The sequence below is a fragment of the Ictalurus furcatus genome, chromosome 25 (assembly GCF_023375685.1).
Source record: "Ictalurus furcatus strain D&B chromosome 25, Billie_1.0, whole genome shotgun sequence".
NCBI lineage: Eukaryota > Metazoa > Chordata > Actinopteri > Siluriformes > Ictaluridae > Ictalurus > Ictalurus furcatus.
This window is the reverse complement of record NC_071279.1, coordinates 19,318,514-19,340,951: the sequence shown is the minus strand read 5'-3', so window position 1 is coordinate 19,340,951 and position 22,438 is coordinate 19,318,514. Positions and strand designations below refer to the sequence as shown.

The following is a 22,438-nucleotide window of genomic DNA, read 5'->3' as shown; positions in this document are numbered from 1 at the left end:
TAATTAATCAGATACATAATGAACTCAGTGACTAAAGTGTAAATATAGATTCAGGCAGAGAATTGATTGTCATGTGTGAATGTTTAGTTCAGTTTTGTACTTTACTCTGTAGTGACCTGGTTATACTCTAAAACTTTTTTTTTCCTTTAGCAGTCAACATGGTAGATAAAGAACATTTTCTGGTGAAACACAGAGAGAAAATCATACAAAAGACAAACAATCCAATGAATCTGGCTGATGCTCTGGTTGGCAAGCACTTGATTGACCAGGAAACATTAGCGAAGATCTATGCCCAGAAAACCAATCAAGAAAAAACCCGTAAAATTTATATGAGGCTCAATAGCAAAGCACACTTTGACTGCATGTATGATTGGTTCAAGAATAAAGAGCCACATCTGTTTGAAGAATTGGGTAAGTCTCTTAAAATGTAGTGTTGTACATTTTCTCCAGTATCACATGACCTCATCAATATGAATAAATTTTTAGGAACATGTATTTTATTAATACCATTCATGTTCATTTCACTCGGTTTGAAGGTTTGTGACAGTTTTATATTTACTTTACACAGAAAACGACGACACTGAGGCTGAAGCACCACAGAGTAAGTAACTGTGATATTTTTATTAAAGGGTCGCAAGAGTCAGCAATTCACATCCAAAATATTTACGCAATATTTATATCAATATTTATGTAGGAAAAGTTCCTCATATTTAGAGTCCGGTTATGAAGCTGTTTAACTCTTCATTCAGAATATTAAAATCACCTGCAAACAGTTTACACTACCAAGCGTATCTGATTGTTCTGTAGTAGAAATGTACTGAATGTGATTTTTTTTAATAGTATCTTTACCACCACCTTAAAACTCAATCAGCATTAAAAAAAAATAAGTTAAAAATAAGTACACCCCATGGAAATTGTTGAATATTTTTTTTTTACATATTTGGATGAGCAAACATTTGATCATCTTTGAAACAGTGCCTATTAATGAAGTTGATATACTTGAAAAAACCTGCAAGAACAATTAGCTTTTTCGGTCATTTATTCAATAGAAATATCAAGTGCACCCTTGGCCTCGGAAACTAACAATGCCCCCTTTAGCAGAAATACCTTTCCTGCATTTTGCATAATTGTCCACCAGGCTTTCTGGATTTTTTGACTACTCTTCCATGCAATATTCTTTCAGTTGCAAGCTGTTTGAGGGTTTTCTTGCATGTACTGCTCATTTCAAATCCCCCCACATTATTTCATCCAGCCATCCATTTTCTATACCGCTCATCCTTATTGGATCGTGGGGAGCCTGGAGCCTATCCCAAGGGGCATGGGGCACAAGGCAGGGACCATCGCAGGGCACAATCACACACCATTCATACACTATGGACACGCCAATCAGGTTACAATGCATGTCTTTGGACTGGGGGAGAAAACCGGAGCGCCGAAGCATGGGGAGAACATGCAAACTTCGCACACACAGGGCCGTGGGGGGAATCGAACCCCCAACTCTGGAGGTGTGAGGCGAACTAAGTCACAGTACACGGTCTGCGCCAAACATGTCTGCTGTTACTGTGACCAAACAACTCTATCTTTGATTCATCTGTCCAGAGCAAATTATTCCAAAAGGCCTGGTCTTTGTTTATATGCTCATTGGCAAACTGTAGTCTTGGCTTTTTCCTGCCACGCCTCCCATGCAGGTCAAATCTGTGCAATCTCTTTCTGATTGTAGAAGCATGCACTTTGACCAAGATGCCCTTGATCAAGGCCCTCTCTGCTCCAGCTCTGACCCCAGCTTCCTGACAGGCTGGGGTATGCGAAGAAAACAATTTCACTGTGCTCTACTGTATATGTGACCAATAAAGACTCATTATCATTAAGTCTGAGGTCTCGATACTGATGTGCACAATTTTAGTAATAAATCACTTAACTGAACTCTGAAGACTTTCAGACTTTGTGTCTTATGTTGCTTTAGATGGTACTTCTGTCATTTGGATATTTATGATTTTTTATATTTTGTTTTAATCTTTTAAATGTACAGAAAAACGCGTCAGATTCGAGGATGAGGATGAAACAGATAATAATCTTACAGGATTTCCCGGTAAGTTTACAAGTTGTATTCCTGGTAAGAAACAGCAACTGTTACTTAATATTTTGAAAGTTTTCGATTTCTGGATGTGAACTGTTAAAATTTATAAATTGTTGTAAAGTCAGGTGAAAAATATTCTTAATGTGTATAGTCTTATGTAGGTTAAAATAATTATATACAGACTTTTTTTTAACCTCTTCTGTTTTTCACAATAAATCAAAATGACTGTATTAACATCATCTTCATCAGAATCTGAAACAGATCTCCGGACGATATCCACCTTCGCCAAACTGGAAGAATGGGTGTCGAAACCAGGAATCAGCCAAAAGATGATCAGTGACTTGGAGAGAAAACTTGGTGATGAAGGCATGGCAGCTTTGAGAAAAGAATTAAAGGTTAAAGAACCAAGAAATAGTTTATGCTTCAATGCGTCCAATATTGATGATATCAGGAAAAATAAGGAACTTGAAAGATTTCTCAACACAACACAGAAGGCAAAATTTCCTAAATTGACATATGACATATGGTTTAAGAAATGTGCCTCTGCCTCATCAGGAAACAGAGCTCAAAGCTCCATTGATTTTAATGAGTGCATAGAGGCGATGACCGATTTAAGCAGCAGTGGAATTGAATCTTCATTAAACTCAAGTCTTAATAATAGCTACTCTGTAGTCAGTTTCAACTATTTACCACAAAATGATGAAGGATTACCAGATGAAGATTGCAGATACACTGGAGACATGGATATTATGATTCATGAGAATAAAGACAAAGAGAGTGAGTTCAAAACCCCTGAAAAGCTCCTTGGTGGATCATTCATCCAAATGGACCCTGAGGTCAATGCTGATGCACCATCACAGGAACCTGTGAACATGCAGAATACACACATTGATGAGATGGAAGAGCAATCTCAAAGATCATATGTTCCAAATGTCATGAGGCATGAAGATGAATCTCTGCACCAAAATGAGCAAATCACCGAAAAAGAAACACCACTAGATGATGGACTTGGAGGCCCATTCATGCAGGAAACATGCATTGATGAGATGGATGATGAACCTCAAAGATCAAATGTTCCAAATGTCATGAGGCATGAAGATGAATCTCTGCAACAAAATGAGCGAATCACAAAGAAAGAAACGCCATTAGATGTTGAACTTGGAAGCAAGGATTTTCAGGAAATACAAATTGATGAGATGGATGATGAACCTAAAAGATCATATGTTCCAAATTACCCAAGGCATGAAGATGTGTCTCTGCACCAAAATCAGTCAATCGCCAAAAATGAAACACCACTAGAAGATGGACTTGGAAGCACGGACTTTCAGGATGCACACATTGACGAGATGGATGATGAATCTAAAAGATCGAATGTTCCACATGTCCCAAGGCATGAGGATGAATCTCTGCACCAAAATGAGCAAATCACCGAAAAAGAAACACCACTAGATGATGGACTTGGAGGCACATTCATGCGGGAAACATGCATTGATGAGATGGATGATGAACCTCAAAGATCAAATGTTCCAAATGGCGTGAGGCATGAAGATGAATCTCTGCAACAAAATGAGCGAATCACCAAGAAAGAAACGCCATTAGAAGTTGGACTTGGATGCACGGACATGCAGGAAACACAAATTGATGAGATAGATGAGGAACCTCAAAGATTGAATGTTCCAAATGTCCCAAGCCATGAAGATATAAACCTGTGCCAAAATGAGTCAATCACAATAAAAGAAACACCATTAGAAGATGGACTTGGAAGCACAGACATGCAGGATGCACAAATTGGTGAGATGGATGATGAACCTAAAAGATCATATGTTCCAAATTACCCAAGGCATGAGGATTTATCTCTGCACCAAAATGAGTCAATCATCAAAAATAAAAAACCACTAGAAGATGGACTTGGAAGCACAGACATGAAGGAACAATGCAATAATGAGATAGATGAGCAACTTAAAATATCAAATCCTCCAAGACGTGAAGATGAATCTCTGCACCAAAATGTGCAAATCACCGAAAAAGAAACACCATTAGACGTTGGACTTGGATGCACAGTCATGCAGGAAACACAAGTTGATGAGACGGGTGATGGACCTAAAAGATCATATGTTCCAAATGTCCCAAGGCATGAGGATGTGTCTCTGCACCAAAATGAGACAATCGGCAAAAACGAAACACCACTAGAGGATGGACTTGGAGGCATGTTCATGCAGGAAACATGCATTGATGAGATGGAGGAGGAACCTCAAAGGTCAAATGTTCTGACGCATGCTGCATCGCTGCACCAAAATGAGTCAGTCGTTAAAAGCAAAATCCCACTAGAAGGCAGATGTGGGAACATGCACATGCAGCAAAATGAGCAAGAAAATATGCAGGTTAAATCTGGGCCTTTTCTTTCAACGCAGCTGCAGAAGAACAGTCCAGGTTCAGCATCAGAGCATACGGAAAGCAATGCTACAGAGAGCTCGGTGCTAAATAAAGACACAGCCATACTAGCTAAAAACAGAGATGTGAAAGATCGGATCGAAACTTCAAAAAAGAGGGAAAACTCAAAATGCCAGAAGGAAAAGAAGAAAAAAGAAAAGGATAAACGGCTTCATGACTGGGCACTGAGACAATGTAATAACCGTGAAGAGGACTTAAAGAACATATTTGACCAGATCTCAATTATAAACATGGCACAACACAGCGATTATCCATGCTTTACTGCTGAAAATGTCATGGTGTATAAATACTTAACTCCCGAGAGCCAAATTATCTTCATCACCGATGACAATACCTCCGTCAAAACTATGACCACGGTCCATTACCAAATGTTTGTGTGTAAGATTAAGAGAGCCATACTCTTAGGTCCTAAAGAACCTCACGAACAGGAGATTCCATATAAGATATCTCAAGTGCCTATAGATAAGTGTACAGATTTTATTTTCAAAGCGTTCGCTCCTGCTCTTACGGTGTACAAACAGATTCAGAAAGAAGAGAAACTGTACTCTCTCATCTGAGTGCAGTCGGGGTGTTATTCCACTAGAGCAGTGTAGAGCGCCGCAAATTCAGCTACTGACAAAATGTTATTGTGACACTGTAACTATGTGTTGTGGGATTATTTTATTAATTTTAAGAACAGTTTAATTAAATTCATTTCTGTAACTTCACTTCACTCATGAACACGTGCCTTGGGTCATGATGTTCTGTCCTTGTACATGTTTTTCTCCTACCTTCACCATCTGCATTATCTGTGGGCCTCTTTCTCACACACACACACACACACACCAGTATAAAAGCTTGTTTTGTCTGATTTTTGTTTAGACTATACAGTAGAACGCCCAGGTTGTCTTAATAAACCATCTATTTTATTAAAACCTGCCTCCTGGTCTCCCGAGTCTGCACATATCTTACTTCTAATGAAACTGCAGCATTCTGATGCATTTACAGTCAGGTCCATAAGTATTTGGACAGTGCTGCAATTTTCATGATTTTGCCTGTGTACACATTTGAAATGAAGCAATCGAGATGTGATTGAAGTGTAGACTTACAGATTTAATTCAAGGGGTTCAACAAAAATATTACATTAACCATTTAAGAATTACAGCATTTTTTTACAGAGTCCCTCCATTTTTACAGACTGAAAAGTAATTGGACAATTGATTGATGTTCCATGGCCAGGTGTTTCATGGCCAGGTGTGGCCTGTTTCCTCGTTGTTCCATGACAAATTAAGGAGATAAAAGGTCTGGAGTTGAATTTGCATTCGGTAGCTGAAGAAGAGGAAGAAGCTTTAATTGATCACATATGTATTTCAGCACAGTGAAATTCTCTGACTTCACCTGAACGTGTGAATCATTACATACCTTATTGCTAAAATTTCTAAAATTTGAATACAAATAGCCAGTCGACCCGCACACAGCTAATAGTTTATTGGAGGGTCAGATGTAGCTAATGTAAAAAAATTACTTTTTGTTTATATCAAACAGTAAAAATGAATATTTACCAGCCACTGTGGCAGGTGGAGGAAAAACTCAATTTCAGACCCTGCTGCCAGGGGAACTGGGTCAGTGGTGTTTACTGATGATGTGAGTGCTGATAGAAGGAGCAGGATGAATTCTGTAGTGTATCGAGATATACGTTCTGCTCAGATTCAGTCGAATCCTGCAAAACTGAAACAGGACGGCGCTTCACAGTACAGATGGATAACGACCTCCCGAAACGTACCGCGAAAGCATCCCAAGAGCTTCTTAAGGCAAAGAAATGAAACGTTCTTACATGGCAGCGTCAATCACCTGACCTCAACCCCCTTGCGCTGCTTTTCACTTACTGAAGACAAAACTACAGGCAGAAAAACCCACAAACAAGCAGCAACTGAAGGCAGCTGCAGTAAAGACCTGGTAAAGCATCTCAAACTCAACATTTGACGATGTCCATGGGTTCCAGACTTCAATCGGTCAATGACTGCAACAGATTTGCATTCAAGTATTAAAAATAGTTCTAATATTTATGATTGTGTTAGCCTGTCCAATTACTTTTGAGCCTGTAAAAAAAATGCCCATAATGCCTCAATTGTTGATGCAATATTTATGTTGAACTCCTTGAATTAAAGCTGAAAGTCTACACTTCAATCACAGCTCGATTCCTTCATTTCAAATCCCACTACGAAAATTCATTACTCACAGACCTGACTGTAGACGCCATCACAATTTTAAATCATTTTCATTCATGTTTGGCTTCTTGTGTGTGTGTGTGTGTGTGTGTGTGTGTGTTAACCAGAGATAGTGGTATAAAGACCATATTAGTGTGGCTGTGACCCATAATGAGGAAGTGTATTGGTGGTGTAAAAGTTTCAGTCTTCATCAGCAGTGAATCTCAGTGACAGTGAGAGTCGTGTTACAGCCAGCAACACTATTCTAAACGTGTTAAACCCCCACCTCACACTCTGTACACAAACGTGTTAAACCCCCACCTCACACTCTGTACACAAACGTGTGTTAAACCCCCACCTCACACTCTGTACACAAACGTGTGTTAAACCCCCACCTCACACTCTGTACACAAACGTGTGTTAAACCCCCACCTCACACTCTGTACACAAACGTGTGTTAAACCCCCACCTCACACTCTGTACACAAACGTGTGTTAAACCCCCACCTCACACTCTGTACACAAACGTGTGTTAAACCCCCACCTCACACTCTGTACACAAACGTGTTAAACCCCCACCTCACACTCTGTACACAAACGTGTGTTAAACCCCCACCTCACACTCTGTACACAAACGTGTTAAACCCCCACCTCACACTCTGTACACAAACATGTTAAACCCCCACCTCACACTCTGTACACAAACGTGTGTTAAACCCCCACCTCACACTCTGTACACAAACGTGTTAAACCCCCACCTCACACTCTGTACACAAACGTGTTAAACCCCCACCTCACACTCTGTACACAAACGTGTTAAACCCCCACCTCACACTCTGTACACAAACGTGTTAAACCCCCACCTCACACTCTGTACACAAACGTGTTAAACCCCCACCTCACACTCTGTACACAAACGTGTTAAACCCCCACCTCACACTCTGTACACAAACGTGTTAAACCCCCACCTCACACTCTGTACACAAACGTGTGTTAAACCCCCACCTCACACTCTGTACACAAACGTGTGTTAAACCCCCACCTCACACTCTGTACACAAACGTGTGTTAAACCCCCACCTCACACTCTGTACACAAACGTGTGTTAAACCCCCACCTCACACTCTGTACACAAACGTGTGTTAAACCCCCACCTCACACTCTGTACACAAACGTGTGTTAAACCCCCACCTCACACTCTGTACACAAACGTGTGTTAAACCCCCACCTCACACTCTGTACACAAACGTGTTAAACCCCCACCTCACACTCTGTACACAAACGTGTGTTAAACCCCCACCTCACACTCTGTACACAAACGTGTTAAACCCCCACCTCACACTCTGTACACAAACGTGTGTTAAACCCCCACCTCACACTCTGTACACAAACGTGTTAAACCCCCACCTCACACTCTGTACACAAACGTGTTAAACCCCCACCTCACACTCTGTACACAAACGTGTTAAACCCCCACCTCACACTCTGTACACAAACGTGTTAAACCCCCACCTCACACTCTGTACACAAACGTGTTAAACCCCCACCTCACACTCTGTACACAAACGTGTGTTAAACCCCCACCTCACACTCTGTACACAAACGTGTTAAACCCCCACCTCACACTCTGTACACAAACGTGTTAAACCCCCACCTCACACTCTGTACACAAACGTGTTAAACCCCCACCTCACACTCTGTACACAAACGTGTTAAACCCCCACCTCACACTCTGTACACAAACGTGTTAAACCCCCACCTCACACTCTGTACACAAACGTGTTAAACCCCCACCTCACACTCTGTACACAAACGTGTTAAACCCCCACCTCACACTCTGTACACAAACGTGTGTTAAACCCCCACCTCACACTCTGTACACAAACGTGTGTTAAACCCCCACCTCACACTCTGTACACAAACGTGTGTTAAACCCCCACCTCACACTCTGTACACAAACGTGTGTTAAACCCCCACCTCACACTCTGTACACAAACGTGTGTTAAACCCCCACCTCACACTCTGTACACAAACGTGTGTTAAACCCCCACCTCACACTCTGTACACAAACGTGTGTTAAACCCCCACCTCACACTCTGTACACAAACGTGTTAAACCCCCACCTCACACTCTGTACACAAACGTGTGTTAAACCCCCACCTCACACTCTGTACACAAACGTGTTAAACCCCCACCTCACACTCTGTACACAAACGTGTTAAACCCCCACCTCACACTCTGTACACAAACGTGTGTTAAACCCCCACCTCACACTCTGTACACAAACGTGTTAAACCCCCACCTCACACTCTGTACACAAACGTGTTAAACCCCCACCTCACACTCTGTACACAAACGTGTTAAACCCCCACCTCACACTCTGTACACAAACGTGTGTTAAACCCCCACCTCACACTCTGTACACAAACGTGTTAAACCCCCACCTCACACTCTGTACACAAACGTGTTAAACCCCCACCTCACACTCTGTACACAAACGTGTTAAACCCCCACCTCACACTCTGTACACAAACGTGTTAAACCCCCACCTCACACTCTGTACACAAACGTGTGTTAAACCCCCACCTCACACTCTGTACACAAACGTGTGTTAAACCCCCACCTCACACTCTGTACACAAACGTGTTAAACCCCCACCTCACACTCTGTACACAAACGTGTTAAACCCCCACCTCACACTCTGTACACAAACGTGTTAAACCCCCACCTCACACTCTGTACACAAACGTGTGTTAAACCCCCACCTCACACTCTGTACACAAACGTGTGTTAAACCCCCACCTCACACTCTGTACACAAACGTGTTAAACCCCCACCTCACACTCTGTACACAAACGTGTTAAACCCCCACCTCACACTCTGTACACAAACGTGTGTTAAACCCCCACCTCACACTCTGTACACAAACGTGTTAAACCCCCACCTCACACTCTGTACACAAACGTGTTAAACCCCCACCTCACACTCTGTACACAAACGTGTGTTAAACCCCCACCTCACACTCTGTACACAAACGTGTTAAACCCCCACCTCACACTCTGTACACAAACGTGTTAAACCCCCACCTCACACTCTGTACACAAACGTGTTAAACCCCCACCTCACACTCTGTACACAAACGTGTGTTAAACCCCCACCTCACACTCTGTACACAAACGTGTGTTAAACCCCCACCTCACACTCTGTACACAAACGTGTTAAACCCCCACCTCACACTCTGTACACAAACGTGTTAAACCCCCACCTCACACTCTGTACACAAACGTGTGTTAAACCCCCACCTCACACTCTGTACACAAACGTGTTAAACCCCCACCTCACACTCTGTACACAAACGTGTGTTAAACCCCCACCTCACACTCTGTACACAAACGTGTGTTAAACCCCCACCTCACACTCTGTACACAAACGTGTTAAACCCCCACCTCACACTCTGTACACAAACGTGTTAAACCCCCACCTCACACTCTGTACACAAACGTGTGTTAAACCCCCACCTCACACTCTGTACACAAACGTGTTAAACCCCCACCTCACACTCTGTACACAAACGTGTGTTAAACCCCCACCTCACACTCTGTACACAAACGTGTTAAACCCCCACCTCACACTCTGTACACAAACGTGTTAAACCCCCACCTCACACTCTGTACACAAACGTGTGTTAAACCCCCACCTCACACTCTGTACACAAACGTGTTAAACCCCCACCTCACACTCTGTACACAAACGTGTTAAACCCCCACCTCACACTCTGTACACAAACGTGTGTTAAACCCCCACCTCACACTCTGTACACAAACATGTGTTAAACCCCCACCTCACACTCTGTACACAAACGTGTGTTAAACCCCCACCTCACACTCTGTACACAAACGTGTGTTAAACCCCCACCTCACACTCTGTACACAAACGTGTGTTAAACCCCCACCTCACACTCTGTACACAAACGTGTTAAACCCCCACCTCACACTCTGTACACAAACGTGTGTTAAACCCCCACCTCACACTCTGTACACAAACGTGTTAAACCCCCACCTCACACTCTGTACACAAACGTGTGTTAAACCCCCACCTCACACTCTGTACACAAACGTGTTAAACCCCCACCTCACACTCTGTACACAAACGTGTGTTAAACCCCCACCTCACACTCTGTACACAAACGTGTTAAACCCCCACCTCACACTCTGTACACAAACGTGTGTTAAACCCCCACCTCATACTCTGTACACAAAGTGCACTCACCTAGAGATATTTATATTCAACTGTCCTCATTATTATGAAGCACTTTTATAGCTTCAACAGTGTTCTGGTTTCTATAGAAACAGCTCGTCCATAGAGACTTGTACAGCAGATGCTCCACACAGACAGATTAAAAAATGTGTGTTATCCTTGATATGGTGAAGTTTTCTGTAAGGAGATATTTATTTAACATTTATTGGAAGGAGTCTCCAGTGTCGGTGCTTTGTAACACTCAGGTAAGTTTTCGGACATCTTCAGGACAGAGGAGTTTACACTTTTTGAGGTTTCAAGAAGACTTGACCGTCACTCATTTTGTAAGTAAGTGAAAGGAAATATGTGATGGGCAATACAGGTCAGGTGGTAAAGACTGAAAATTCCTTCCACTAAATAAATCAGGACTTGAAAGGACGACTTTAGGAAGTGAAAGTGCACTGCTACACATATCTGAATAACAGTTTCTGTGCTGTTTCCGACATTTCAGGCCACATTTCTTTTTAAAGACTGTTACTCGCCACACTGTACAAGATCCCAACAGACTCTGTGATAACGTGTGTTCTCCAGGTCAGATTACACAATGATGATAGAGATCCAAGAAAATCACTACGTTCTGCTCACGTTATCAATCAGCATGAGCTGGGAAATGATCTCGTGCAGAAAATGGGCTCGCGTAAACGCAAACGTTCTTTAAAGTGAGCTTGAGATAGTCCTTTTCAATCTATTTGCGTGTTTCATTGATGTTCCTGATTAACTCCGCGGTGTTCAGAGGAGCGGGCCGATTTTTCTAAATTACCGCAGCTTTTCCACAGATTTGGGCCAAGACGCGTCATGTAACATCCTCACATCAGGTGGGGGTTTAACACACTTTTGCGTACAGAGTGTGAGGTGGGGGTTTAACACGTTTGTGTACAAAACCCTCTTCGGTTCACGTGTGTCGAACACGAGTGCAGCTAAAAGGTCTCGTTTACAGACAAACATGAGTGAAAAAATGCGTGCAAAACGATTTCGTGCAATTGCATTTTCGTCAATTCGACTAGAAAGTGCACATCTGCTCGGATTTAAACTTTTGTTTTTCATGAAATCTTTATTTTTACAGGTTAACACTGACATGGACACGAATATATTTCACACAGCAGCACATATGAAAGTGTTAGTGGTTTCTGCAGGACTTTCACACAGTCAGTGTGCTGTAACATTAATAGCAACACCGTGCTGCGTAAAGAACATGCTCCAGCACACACTTCCTTTCTATCAGTTACTACAGCAGTCTGATCGTCATTACAATACGACTGCTGTCGTTTTTACAGATCGCTCCCGCTCTGTTTACTCAGAGATTCTAGTTTAATGAAGAGTGCATGTTTCCATGTTTTTCCAGAGTGCTCCAAACTGAGGAAGTGTGTGTTGGTGGCTAAAACAAGTAAATGTGACTGTTTCAGCTAATGGACCAATCAAATCAGTCCACAGCTTCAAAACATCCAATCAGGCGTGAGTCTGGACCTGCTTTTCTACTGAACTCACAAGTTCATTACTTCACTATCACTTTGTCTAAACAGGAACGATGATCACACTCTTTGTCGCGCTTTACTCTCTTTTTTCTCTCCGCACAGCTGGTGAGTAACATTTTGAAAACTTTCATAGTAAAATGTCATATTTAACTAATTTACTGACATTAAACACTTTTTTACAGTAAAAACGTCTGACATCAAGGAGCTTCATGTGAAAACAGTAACGCGTGGAGAAAATGTAACTATGGAGTGTAGCATGAGCATGGTCAAAAAGAAAAATAATTTAGTTTGGTACAGACAGAGTTTTGGAAAAGTGCCTCAGTTTCTGGCAAAACCATACAGTAGCACTTTGGGCTACACATTTGATACGGGATTTAACGACATCCGCTTCAGTATGACTGTAAATGACCAGAAGTTTGAGCTCAACATTATCGGAACGAGAGAAGATGATGGAGGAGAATATTTCTGTGGAGAAGTGGAGGGAAATATGATAAGGTTCACATCTGGAACACGTCTGGAATTTCAAGGTAAACAGTTTTACTCAACTTTATCCAGAATTGTGTGTAAGGTTGCTTTCGTGGTTTACGTTGCTTTTTTAAATATCATTTCTCTTATTTGCTGCTTTTACTAATTTATCCGTGAAGATGAAGAAACCAAACACCATCCTACAAGCAGAAAGTTGAACACAAGTTCTGTTCCACTCCCGCATTCAAACAGCAGCCGTGTAACAGGTAGGAGTTTCGAGAAGTAACGTTAGTGAAAACCCTGAAGTTGATTATTTTCTTATACCAGCACACTGCAGAATGATTTATTCCAATTTATACCAATACCATATAACACAAGTTAAATACAAAACAAGTTTTTAAAAAAAGAATCACCTTATGAACTTCTGACCAATCAGAATCCAGAACCGAACAATTCACAGCAATAATTCTATTCCTCCCTGTAGGTGAGAGCTGTACTGATAACATTCAGATCTTCTTCTGGCTCTCCATTTCAAGAACCGGAGTTCTCGTCATTACAGTTATTATCCTTACAATACTCCACATGGTTTTAAAATTAAGATCTTAAACTTGATAAAATTGTGTTTTAATGTGTTGGTCGAACTGTATTTTCTCTCTTGTTCTTGCTCTGTGATTCTGTTCAAATGTTTTCTGCAACAACAAAAAATATAGTATATATATATATATATATATATCTCATTGGAGCTGTGCGTGTACTGTATCGCTAATATCTACCGTGATAATAACTCTCACAAGATGCTGCCTTGAGTTCCTGTTGGTCTTGATTTCTCATAATGCCTCTGTTTTTCCCCGAATAAAACCACTGAACTCACCGACGTGGTCGTCACATCCGCCAAACTCGTGCACGCAGACTTTCAAGGTCGAAAGGGAAACGATCTGAATGCTAATTGCTGCGCTAAACACAGTGCTGTGATAATTACAGAGCGTACGCTGCAGCAGATAGAACACAGTCCTGGGTATTAGTTCTCATTCTCACTGTCACATCTGTATGATTTTAGAGAAGTGTAGAGAGTAAAAAGGCAACAGCGTTCGGTGAATTAAAAACGTAAGTTCAGTACAGAAACTTACCAACCAAACTTACTGAACGTATCGTAGCAAAGTCTTTCCCACCTCTGGAGAGGATTTACATCCAGTAACAGAGACCAATATATCACACAATGTGCTGTTTATCAGCTGTATGAGGAAAATAAGCTGACTAGGGAAAGAAAGAAAGAAAAAAAGAAAGAGTGCTACCTTTTATTTGAAAAAATCAAGGGTCAGGGTTTCATGTAATATTGTTATCAAAAATAAAACCCAATTACAGCATTCAGTGTGTGTGTGTGTGTGTGTGTGTGTGTGTGTGTGTGGGTGAGATAACACATCTTAGAGGAACTCAGGAAATGAGTTCTCACGTTGATTATCAGCATCATCCACATCAGTGTGTCTCATTGTCACGAATCGTGACGGAGCAGAGATAGGACGGATGCAAGTGCAGGATGAACAGCTGTTTATTTGAAAGAGAGACAGGCAGACAAATCCAAAACGTGATCCAAAACGTAATCCACAAACATGGAAGAGGTAAAAGTCACTCGTGATGTTTAAACACAGGCTTCGTTATCGTCTCTTCACACCACTGGTCTCTGTTCACTCTCACATCACACTAACTAAATAATAACCCCAACTTCCTGGAATGCTGGGGTATGTGAAGAAAAGAATTTCACCGTGCTGTGACCAATAAAGACTCATTATCATTATCTTTATCATTATCATTAATCACTGATTCATTCACTCACGTCTGTTCTGTTGCTGAAATGTCGTGTTATTAAAGTCTTTTTATTTGGAGCATTTAAACATTTTAAAACTTTGACGTCTTCTCCGTTTTGGTGCTGACGTGACTGAACAGGTGCATCGGCAACATTTTCATTACAAACTGAACGAATGAGACTCGCGTCTGTTTCACGATGATGTTTCACATGATCGAGAGGAAATCACACTCAGCTAGCGAGGTTTTAATCATCTCGACTGACTGTTTTCACCACAGCATTTATTAAACTGGCTCCTTACTCGACATGGTCTTTGCAGGCGTATGTCAAGATAAGGCTAGAAAATAATCTAAAAACATTTTAATCTAGGATTAGAAATGTTACAGGGAGCAAAAAATTAACGTAATCAAAGAAGCAAACAATCACTCTAAATTGTTCCAGCGTGAAAACATCTTTTTTTTTAAAGTGCTGAACCCATTAATGATATTATTTTTCTAAGTTCAAGGCAGTGTAGCCCAAATCTAAACATTTACCCAATAGCCCTAAATTCCCGTCCAGAACTGCTCAGGAAGACGTGAGGTTAAAAGCCTCTATAGACAGGTTTGTTGAAGATTTGATGATGGCACTTCAATTATGAACTAATTTTTAAAAAAAAAAAATAAAAACAGACAGATTCAATTTCAATTACAATTGTAAGATCTCGATAATTACACCTCATGAGGATTTAAGGCACAAGTTCCATCTCGGAGATGACGCCGATCCAGCTGGAATGTTCCGGGAAGTCCACGGTCATGTCTTCCCCACCAAGATCTGATCCGGAAAAAAAAATATATAATAATTTAATACCAGAACTTAGTCGCAGAATAAGAATGCGGTGTGTATGTATTACAGCTTCAGAACTGTCAATCAAAAGCCTTACGCTTGACCACGCCCACACTTTGGTGAGTCACCCTTCCCCAGCTGAGTTTTGGATTGGTAACAGACGGCTTCACTCGGACTCGGTCTCCGACTTTAATCCTCCTCTGCTGAGCTGAAATTCCTAGTATACGAAAAAAATCCATGTTGGAATATTTTAGCAGCTAAAGGACTTTTACAGAACAGAGTTGCAGATTTCGTGTGGATGTTATTCCACTCTCACTTTATTTACAATAAGAGAGAGACTAGATATGAAACAACAGCATACATACAGTATCTTTGTTAACGCCAGTTAGTTAATAATCCAAATCCATAACTATCTGTACCCTGGCTGACTCTCTTTATCAGATTACTGGTACATAACAGTACCCTTGAAAAGTAGGAGGAGTTTCTCTGGAGGGTGTGATGTGGAGATTGGTGCTTGTAAAATGCAACACTTTTTTTTATTCATTCCAAATTTCCTGGTGGCAACAGGTTAAGTAGGTCTGAACCAGACTTCTCTATCCCAGCTCCTCCTGGAGGACCCCCCCCCACCCCCAACATTCCAAGTCAACTCTGAGGTATAATGTCTGCTCTGGGGTCTTCATCCAGTGGGACGTGCCTGATGCAGCTCTAACGGGGGTTAACCGGGAGTGTATGGTTCATGAACTACCTCAACTGGCTTCTCTGGATATGGAGAAGCAGCAGCTCTACTCCGAGGATCTCCCAGATTGTCGAGCTCCTCACCTTGTCATGAAGAGTATGCCTGGCAACCCTGCAGAACAGCCTCATTTCCACCGCTTGTACTTGTACCTTTTATTTTCGATCATGTCTCACAGTTTGTGACCATAGTTGAGGAAAGGGACGTAAATTAACCAACAAACCAAGAGCTTCATCCACAAAATGTGACTAACATCACTGCCACTGACCTGATCCAGTTATCCATCTCACGTTCTCTTATTCCTTAAACTCACAAACTCAAAATTTGTAAACTTTTTTAATATAAAAAATACAGGGTGTTCCAAAAGTCCACATACAGAGGGGAAATTCACACTTTTAATCTAAATGTCTTCCAAAATTTTTCATACTTGGTTCAAACTGTATATATAATATATATATATATATATATATATATATATATATATATATATATATATATATATACTGCACTGCTGCAAGCTCTGCAGTATATATATATATATATATATATATATATACTGCACTGCTGCAAGCTCTGCCCACATGCCCCTGTTTGGGCACCTAACGCTGTACAGGTACTTAATTACATTACCACTCAGTGAAGCAGTGGAAACAATAACCAAACATAAGGTCTCAGTTACACACACACACACACACACACACACACATACTTTTACATGTTTACACACCAGATTCATCAGCAGCAGTTACGCACTCCATCTCAGACAGGAGTCCTTTCCATTTTTTATGCTCCGGGAAGTCGACGATCACAATTTCCTCACTTATGGCTGTAAAATGGAGCAGATTTCAAACTATAATCAAACTCTGAATTCATTTGTGATTAAACCTGGATTAAAAACCAGTACAACACTTACACGTGATTACGCCTACACTCCTGTGTGTGACAGTGCAGCCCCAGTTAAATTTAGGTGTGTTCACAGAAGATTTCACCCGAACTCTGTCACCGACCTTGATGTGGACTAACAGAGGAAAAAAGGATCAGGAACCGGTTCTCAGCAAAAGTGATGGACTTTCTTTTTCTTACATTTGAAATGTACTTACATTTTCTAAACATGTTTTCCAGTTCCTGCTTGGAGAAAATCTCCAGTTTCTCTTTAAACTCAGAAATCATGTTTCTCACGTCACTAAGAGAGATGAGTGGCTCTAAAGTCCGAGCGCGCGACTCTTCATCTCCAGAGGGACTGGGCATGCTCTCGAAGTTCTGTTAAAGGACAACAAACACTTATTTTATTTATTTTATACTAAGAGTCATATTCAGAGTTGGAAATGAACTCTGTTAAGTTACATCAGTATTTTTATGTGAGGACAGCTCCTCGTATTCAGAGTCGGGTTACGCAGCTGAGGGGATTTTCTGAGCTCCACATTTAGATTATTAAAGTCATCTGGGTGTAGTTCACACCTCAGAGATTTCTTGTGTAGAAGCGTCTGGCTTTTTCAATAGTGTCTAGACAACTGCCTTTTAACCCCCCCATAAAATTCAATTCAGAGATAGAAATTGTGGACTGAAGACGTAGATCACATAATAGACATAGGATAATAACTCTACATGTTAACAGTACACTCTAACACACTTCCTGACAGATTCAGACCTGAAGGAAGTAGACATTATCCTCCGTCTGTATAAGCTTGTCCATGATGTCTTCCTGTCCCATCAGCATGGCGATTTCAATCTCCAGCTGTTCCTGAAGCTCGACAGCTCGATCATTATAGGCCGCCTCCTGAGCTCTGATTCTCTCAGTCACCTCAGAGCAGCATTTCTCAAGGGAAGTGACTAGTGAGTTAAAGGCTAGCTCCGTCTCCTCCACTGCCTTCTGTGTGGACCTCTGGTTTAAAAAAACACACACACACACACACACACACACACGGCACTTTTATTTTATATACAATGTATTTGTAATTAATACACAGAGACACTAACTGAGCCTTCAGAGGGTTGATTCAGTAGAGACAATAACTTCTTTTAACTTTTCTTTTAACCATAATGACCTTTCTTTTACTTTCACACTATCCGTCGTTACCCAGATGAGGACGGGTTCCCATTTGAGTCTGGTTCCCCTCAAGGTTTCTTCCTCATATCGTCTCAGGGAGTTTTTCCTCACCACCATCACCACCGGCTCACTCAATAGGGATAAATTCACACCCTTAAAATCTCTATCCTGCGTTTATATGTTTCTGTAAAGCTGCTTTGAGACGACGTCCGTTGTTAAACGCGTTATACAAATTGAATTGAATTAATAGCAGACGTACTGATTAGTAAAGTGTGGGAGAAATTACGCTCTCCCAGGTCGCTGTTATGATACAATACACTACAGAGCTAGTGAGAACCTTATGGTTACTATAGTAACAGCTCATTCACAAGTACGGCAGACACTCCACACATACGGATTTTAAAAACGTGTGTAATCAGTGACCTGTTCTACGTTGTGTACACGCAAGAAAAGAAAAACATTCCTCATTGGCCAGTCTGGTTGACTAATTATTGTTGAGTCTTGATATAATCTGTGTTCCTGAGTTCCTGCTGAACCTGTTTGAGCAGATGTACACGAGTCTAGGACATGACTTCACTTATTCATAACACATGCGTTAAACTGACAAAAGCACATTATACTGTATATCGTAATGGAGTCAGTGTGGATTCTGTTCCTGAATAAAGGTTAGAGAAATATAAATGATATATTTACTCTTTACATGTTTATAGCATGTTTGTTGTCTTGAAATACACCACAGACATGTGCTTCTTCTTTCCAGAGCATTTTTACTTACTGTATGAGATTCTGTGGCTTTCCTCAGCTCGTGAAGCTCTTTCTCTTTTTCTTTGCGTTTCTCCACAAATTTGTGTTTATTAGCCTGCAGCGTGACCTGTGAAGAACCCAGTCAGGTTTACAAGTCAATTATGAAACAATTAACAACACGCAGTGTCTGAAATAAAGTGAGAAAACTGGACTTTTCCATGTCGCCGGTGTGGTACCATGAAGGGGACGCGTACCTTTAGTGTGTATGCTATCGTTTACCTGAGAACGTGTACATGGTACTGTTAATAATCTTAAAGAGCATGTTCACAACTGTTAGTCCAGTTGCTGATCCTGAATCAGAGCAGTATTTATACTTCTGCGTGGTTTGCTGTTTGGTTTGGTTTGTCTTCACACTGCGCATAATTAATCAAACAGCTCGGAGAACAGTGAGCTGGAACTAAATAAATGATTAGATGTGATTAAATGTTTTTGTGTGTCTGCATTTATCTTCTCTTTTTCTTTCACAAAATCTCCAGAAAACATGGCATTTCTCCGTGCGTTGGCTCAGCTCACATCTACAAACAGAGTAAAAATCTGCAACCCAAAAAAACCCCCAAAAACTCATTTGATTCATTTCCAGCAGTCCAGTCGATTCAGAGTCAAATCACTTTCTCATTTCAGTTGAACCTTGCTGAGACCACCTCACTCCGATGCCGTCAGACCGGTGTGATCCACACCCATGTGACCGCCATGTTCTGACCTTCATAAAGAACCGCATCGATGACAGTTCCTCAACCTCAGCTACATCGCTCCAGTTATTAAACCAGTCCCTCCAGGATTTCGCGATTTTGCGAGCGCATAAATTGACGCAAAATAAAGCAAATTCGGCAGAATTCGGAGGAGCTTGTGATTTTTCAAAATTACCACACATTTGGGTCGTAACGCGTCATGTGACATCATCACAATGTGCATTCAGACAAAGTCCTCTTCGATTCACGTGCGTCAAAAAGAATACAGCTAAAAGGTCTCGTTTACCAACAAACGTCACCGTGAACGACGTTTCGTGCCATTGCAATTTCGCCGATTCAAGCAGTTTTCTGCAAAAAAAAAGCACAAAAACTCTGCAAGTTGCATCACAAATTTTGAAGAAGAAAAAAGCACAAAAAAACTCCTGTACAGACTGATAACCGCACTCAACTAAAGATCCTGCTCACACACTTATTTTGGTTTGTTCCTGCCTGGCAAATTTTCTAAGGTATTTAGTTGGTTAAATTTCCCAAAATATAATAATAGTAATAATTGATATAGATTACATTAATATAGCGCTTTTCTAGACACTCAAAGCACTTTACATGGGGGGGCAGGGGAATCTCCTCAGACACCACTACTGTGTATCCTCCACCTGGATGATCCGATGGCAGCCGTAGTGCTCCACAACTCCCACCACACACCAGCTATCAGTGGAGAGGAGAGAGTGATGGAGCCAGTTCAGAGATAGAGATTATTAGGGGGTGATAGGGTCAGTGGGGGAATTTCACCAGGACACCGGTGTATACCCCTAGTCGTTGGGATTTTTAATGACCACAGAGAGTCAGGACTTCAGTTTATCGTCTCATGTGAAAGACGATGCTGTTTTTACAGCATGCTGTCCCCGTCACTATACAGGGGCATTAGGCCCCACACAGGCCACAGGCCCCCTGCTGGCCTCACCAATACCACTTCCAGTAGCAACATTAGTTTTCCCCAGGAGGTCTCCCATCCAGGTACTGGCCAGGCTCAACCCTTCAACCGATATACGGCTCTGGCATATCACTAATACAACCAATCTACTAGCCTAATGTAAACCGCAACATCCCTGACCAGGCAGTTACTAAGGATGAATGAATAAACACTCTTAATGCATCACATTTAATAAACATGGTGTTTGTACCGCAAGCTTCACATCTGACCACTCACTCACACCCTCATTAAAGTGAAAACCTCCGGCTCATGTGACTTGCACATGTGTAATCTCAACCAGATGCACTGTGGCAAGATTTCTAAAGAAAGAATTAACACTGGGCTTCTATTCGTACCTGTACCTGTATCTGATTAGAACACATTATCTGTTTGTTCTGAGTAATATAGTCAGATTCTGCTACAAGGGAAAGTACCTGATAGTGCTCTGTAATAACAAATAACAGTTTAATAAATAATAATAAAGTGTCCCACTTGTTTCTCGTCTCTTTCTGCTGCAGATGAAACCGTGTCGTGGCCTTTGTGCTCGTCCATTACACAGCTCATACAGATTAAGATGTTGTCGGTGCGACAGAAAGCCTCCAGCAGTTTATCGTGTCTCGGACACGTCAGTATTTCGGCGGCGACGACTAACTTGTGTTTCCTAAGAGCCGGAAAGTCGTAGTGAGGCTGGAGATGCGTTTCACAGTACGACGCTCGGCACTCCAGGCATGATCTCACCGCTCTGAGCTTTACATCAGTGCAGAAATCACACTCAACTTCTCCAGGCTGAGCAGAACTCTGAGCTGGAGGAGAAGGAGGAGAACCCTGAAGCGTGGTGTTCCTCAGCATCTCCAGGATTTCAGCCAGCATTGTGTTTTTGTTGAGTGCAGGTGTTGTAGGAAAGTCCTGTCTGCACTGAGGACATCGAGCTCTCCTGGATTCATCTCGGTCCCAGTAGTGTTTAATGCAGCTCCTGCAGTAAGAGTGTCCACAGGGAATCGTCACCGGATCATTCATCAGATCCAAACACACTGAGCAGTTGTACTGATCTCTATCTCGGAACAGAGACGCTGCCATTTTACTCTCAGCAGAACACCACAGAAAAGTCCACTGAAGCTCCTGAACTTCTGTCCGTTTGACGAATGATGAGTCTCTAGATGAGACAAAAAGACTTCCTGCTTCCTTCTGATTCGCTGAGAATTAAAGTGGAAAACCCACAAAAATGTGTGCGCATGTCTGATGAAAAGAGAAAGTGAAAGTGAAAGTGCGGAGGTCATGAATCAGAAAAAAGCTTTAAATATGTCTATTTATCATTGGATCCTCTGTGTATATGTTTTTTAAATCATTAATTCAGACCTGGGCAGTGTGTGGAAAATAGTTTTTCACTAATTATTTAAAGGTGAAGAAGAATAAAAAGAGGACAAATATACACGGACTCGAGGACTGAAAGACTAGTAGAAGTGTTTGAGGGGTTAATGAGCAAGATAAGGAAATGTTTTGGCACCCTCTGTTGGCCATTAAAAGCCACAACAATCTATAACACGTTTGATTAAAATCGTTTAGTCCACCCCGAGTTAAGTCTAAATGTAAAATAAATTTAAATAATTCATTAATAAATAAATTAATT

General features: G+C 41.4%; 3 protein-coding genes across 5 annotated transcripts; 2 read left to right on the top strand and 1 right to left on the bottom strand.

Annotated features, from left to right (window-relative positions):
- Positions 1–334: 334 nt before the first annotated feature.
- On the top strand, positions 335–5,302 carry LOC128601522 (uncharacterized). Of its 2 annotated transcripts, XM_053614781.1 has the most exons (4): positions 335–411; positions 569–601; positions 2,030–2,113; positions 2,327–5,302. In XM_053614781.1, exons 1-4 carry the CDS (start codon positions 363–365, stop codon positions 5,083–5,085), a joined length of 2,925 nt encoding a protein of 974 aa, XP_053470756.1. In that variant the 5' UTR covers positions 335–362; the 3' UTR covers positions 5,086–5,302. The 2 variants fall into 2 exon arrangements, with proteins under 2 accessions (XP_053470756.1, XP_053470757.1); XM_053614782.1 differs by having other exon boundaries at positions 401–601; positions 2,030–2,089.
- Positions 5,303–10,886: 5,584 nt separating this feature from the next.
- LOC128601393 (uncharacterized) lies at positions 10,887–14,455 on the top strand. Its single transcript, XM_053614568.1, has 4 exons — positions 10,887–12,585; positions 12,663–13,007; positions 13,125–13,211; positions 13,430–14,455. Exons 1-4 carry the CDS (start codon positions 12,534–12,536, stop codon positions 13,549–13,551), a joined length of 606 nt encoding a protein of 201 aa, XP_053470543.1. The 5' UTR covers positions 10,887–12,533; the 3' UTR covers positions 13,552–14,455.
- Positions 14,456–14,457: 2 nt separating this feature from the next.
- Positions 14,458–21,960, bottom strand: LOC128601392 (E3 ubiquitin/ISG15 ligase TRIM25-like). Of its 2 annotated transcripts, XM_053614565.1 has the most exons (8): positions 21,304–21,960; positions 19,124–19,219; positions 17,950–18,183; positions 17,402–17,561; positions 17,215–17,319; positions 17,029–17,127; positions 15,666–15,785; positions 14,459–15,556 (listed from the first exon to the last, which is right to left on the bottom strand). In XM_053614565.1, the coding sequence occupies exons 1-8, from the start codon at positions 21,886–21,888 to the stop codon at positions 15,471–15,473; spliced, it is 1,485 nt and encodes a 494-aa protein (XP_053470540.1). In that variant the 5' UTR covers positions 21,889–21,960; the 3' UTR covers positions 14,459–15,470. The 2 variants fall into 2 exon arrangements, with proteins under 2 accessions (XP_053470542.1, XP_053470540.1); XM_053614567.1 differs by lacking the exon at positions 19,124–19,219 and having other exon boundaries at positions 14,458–15,556.
- Positions 21,961–22,438: the final 478 nt, after the last annotated feature.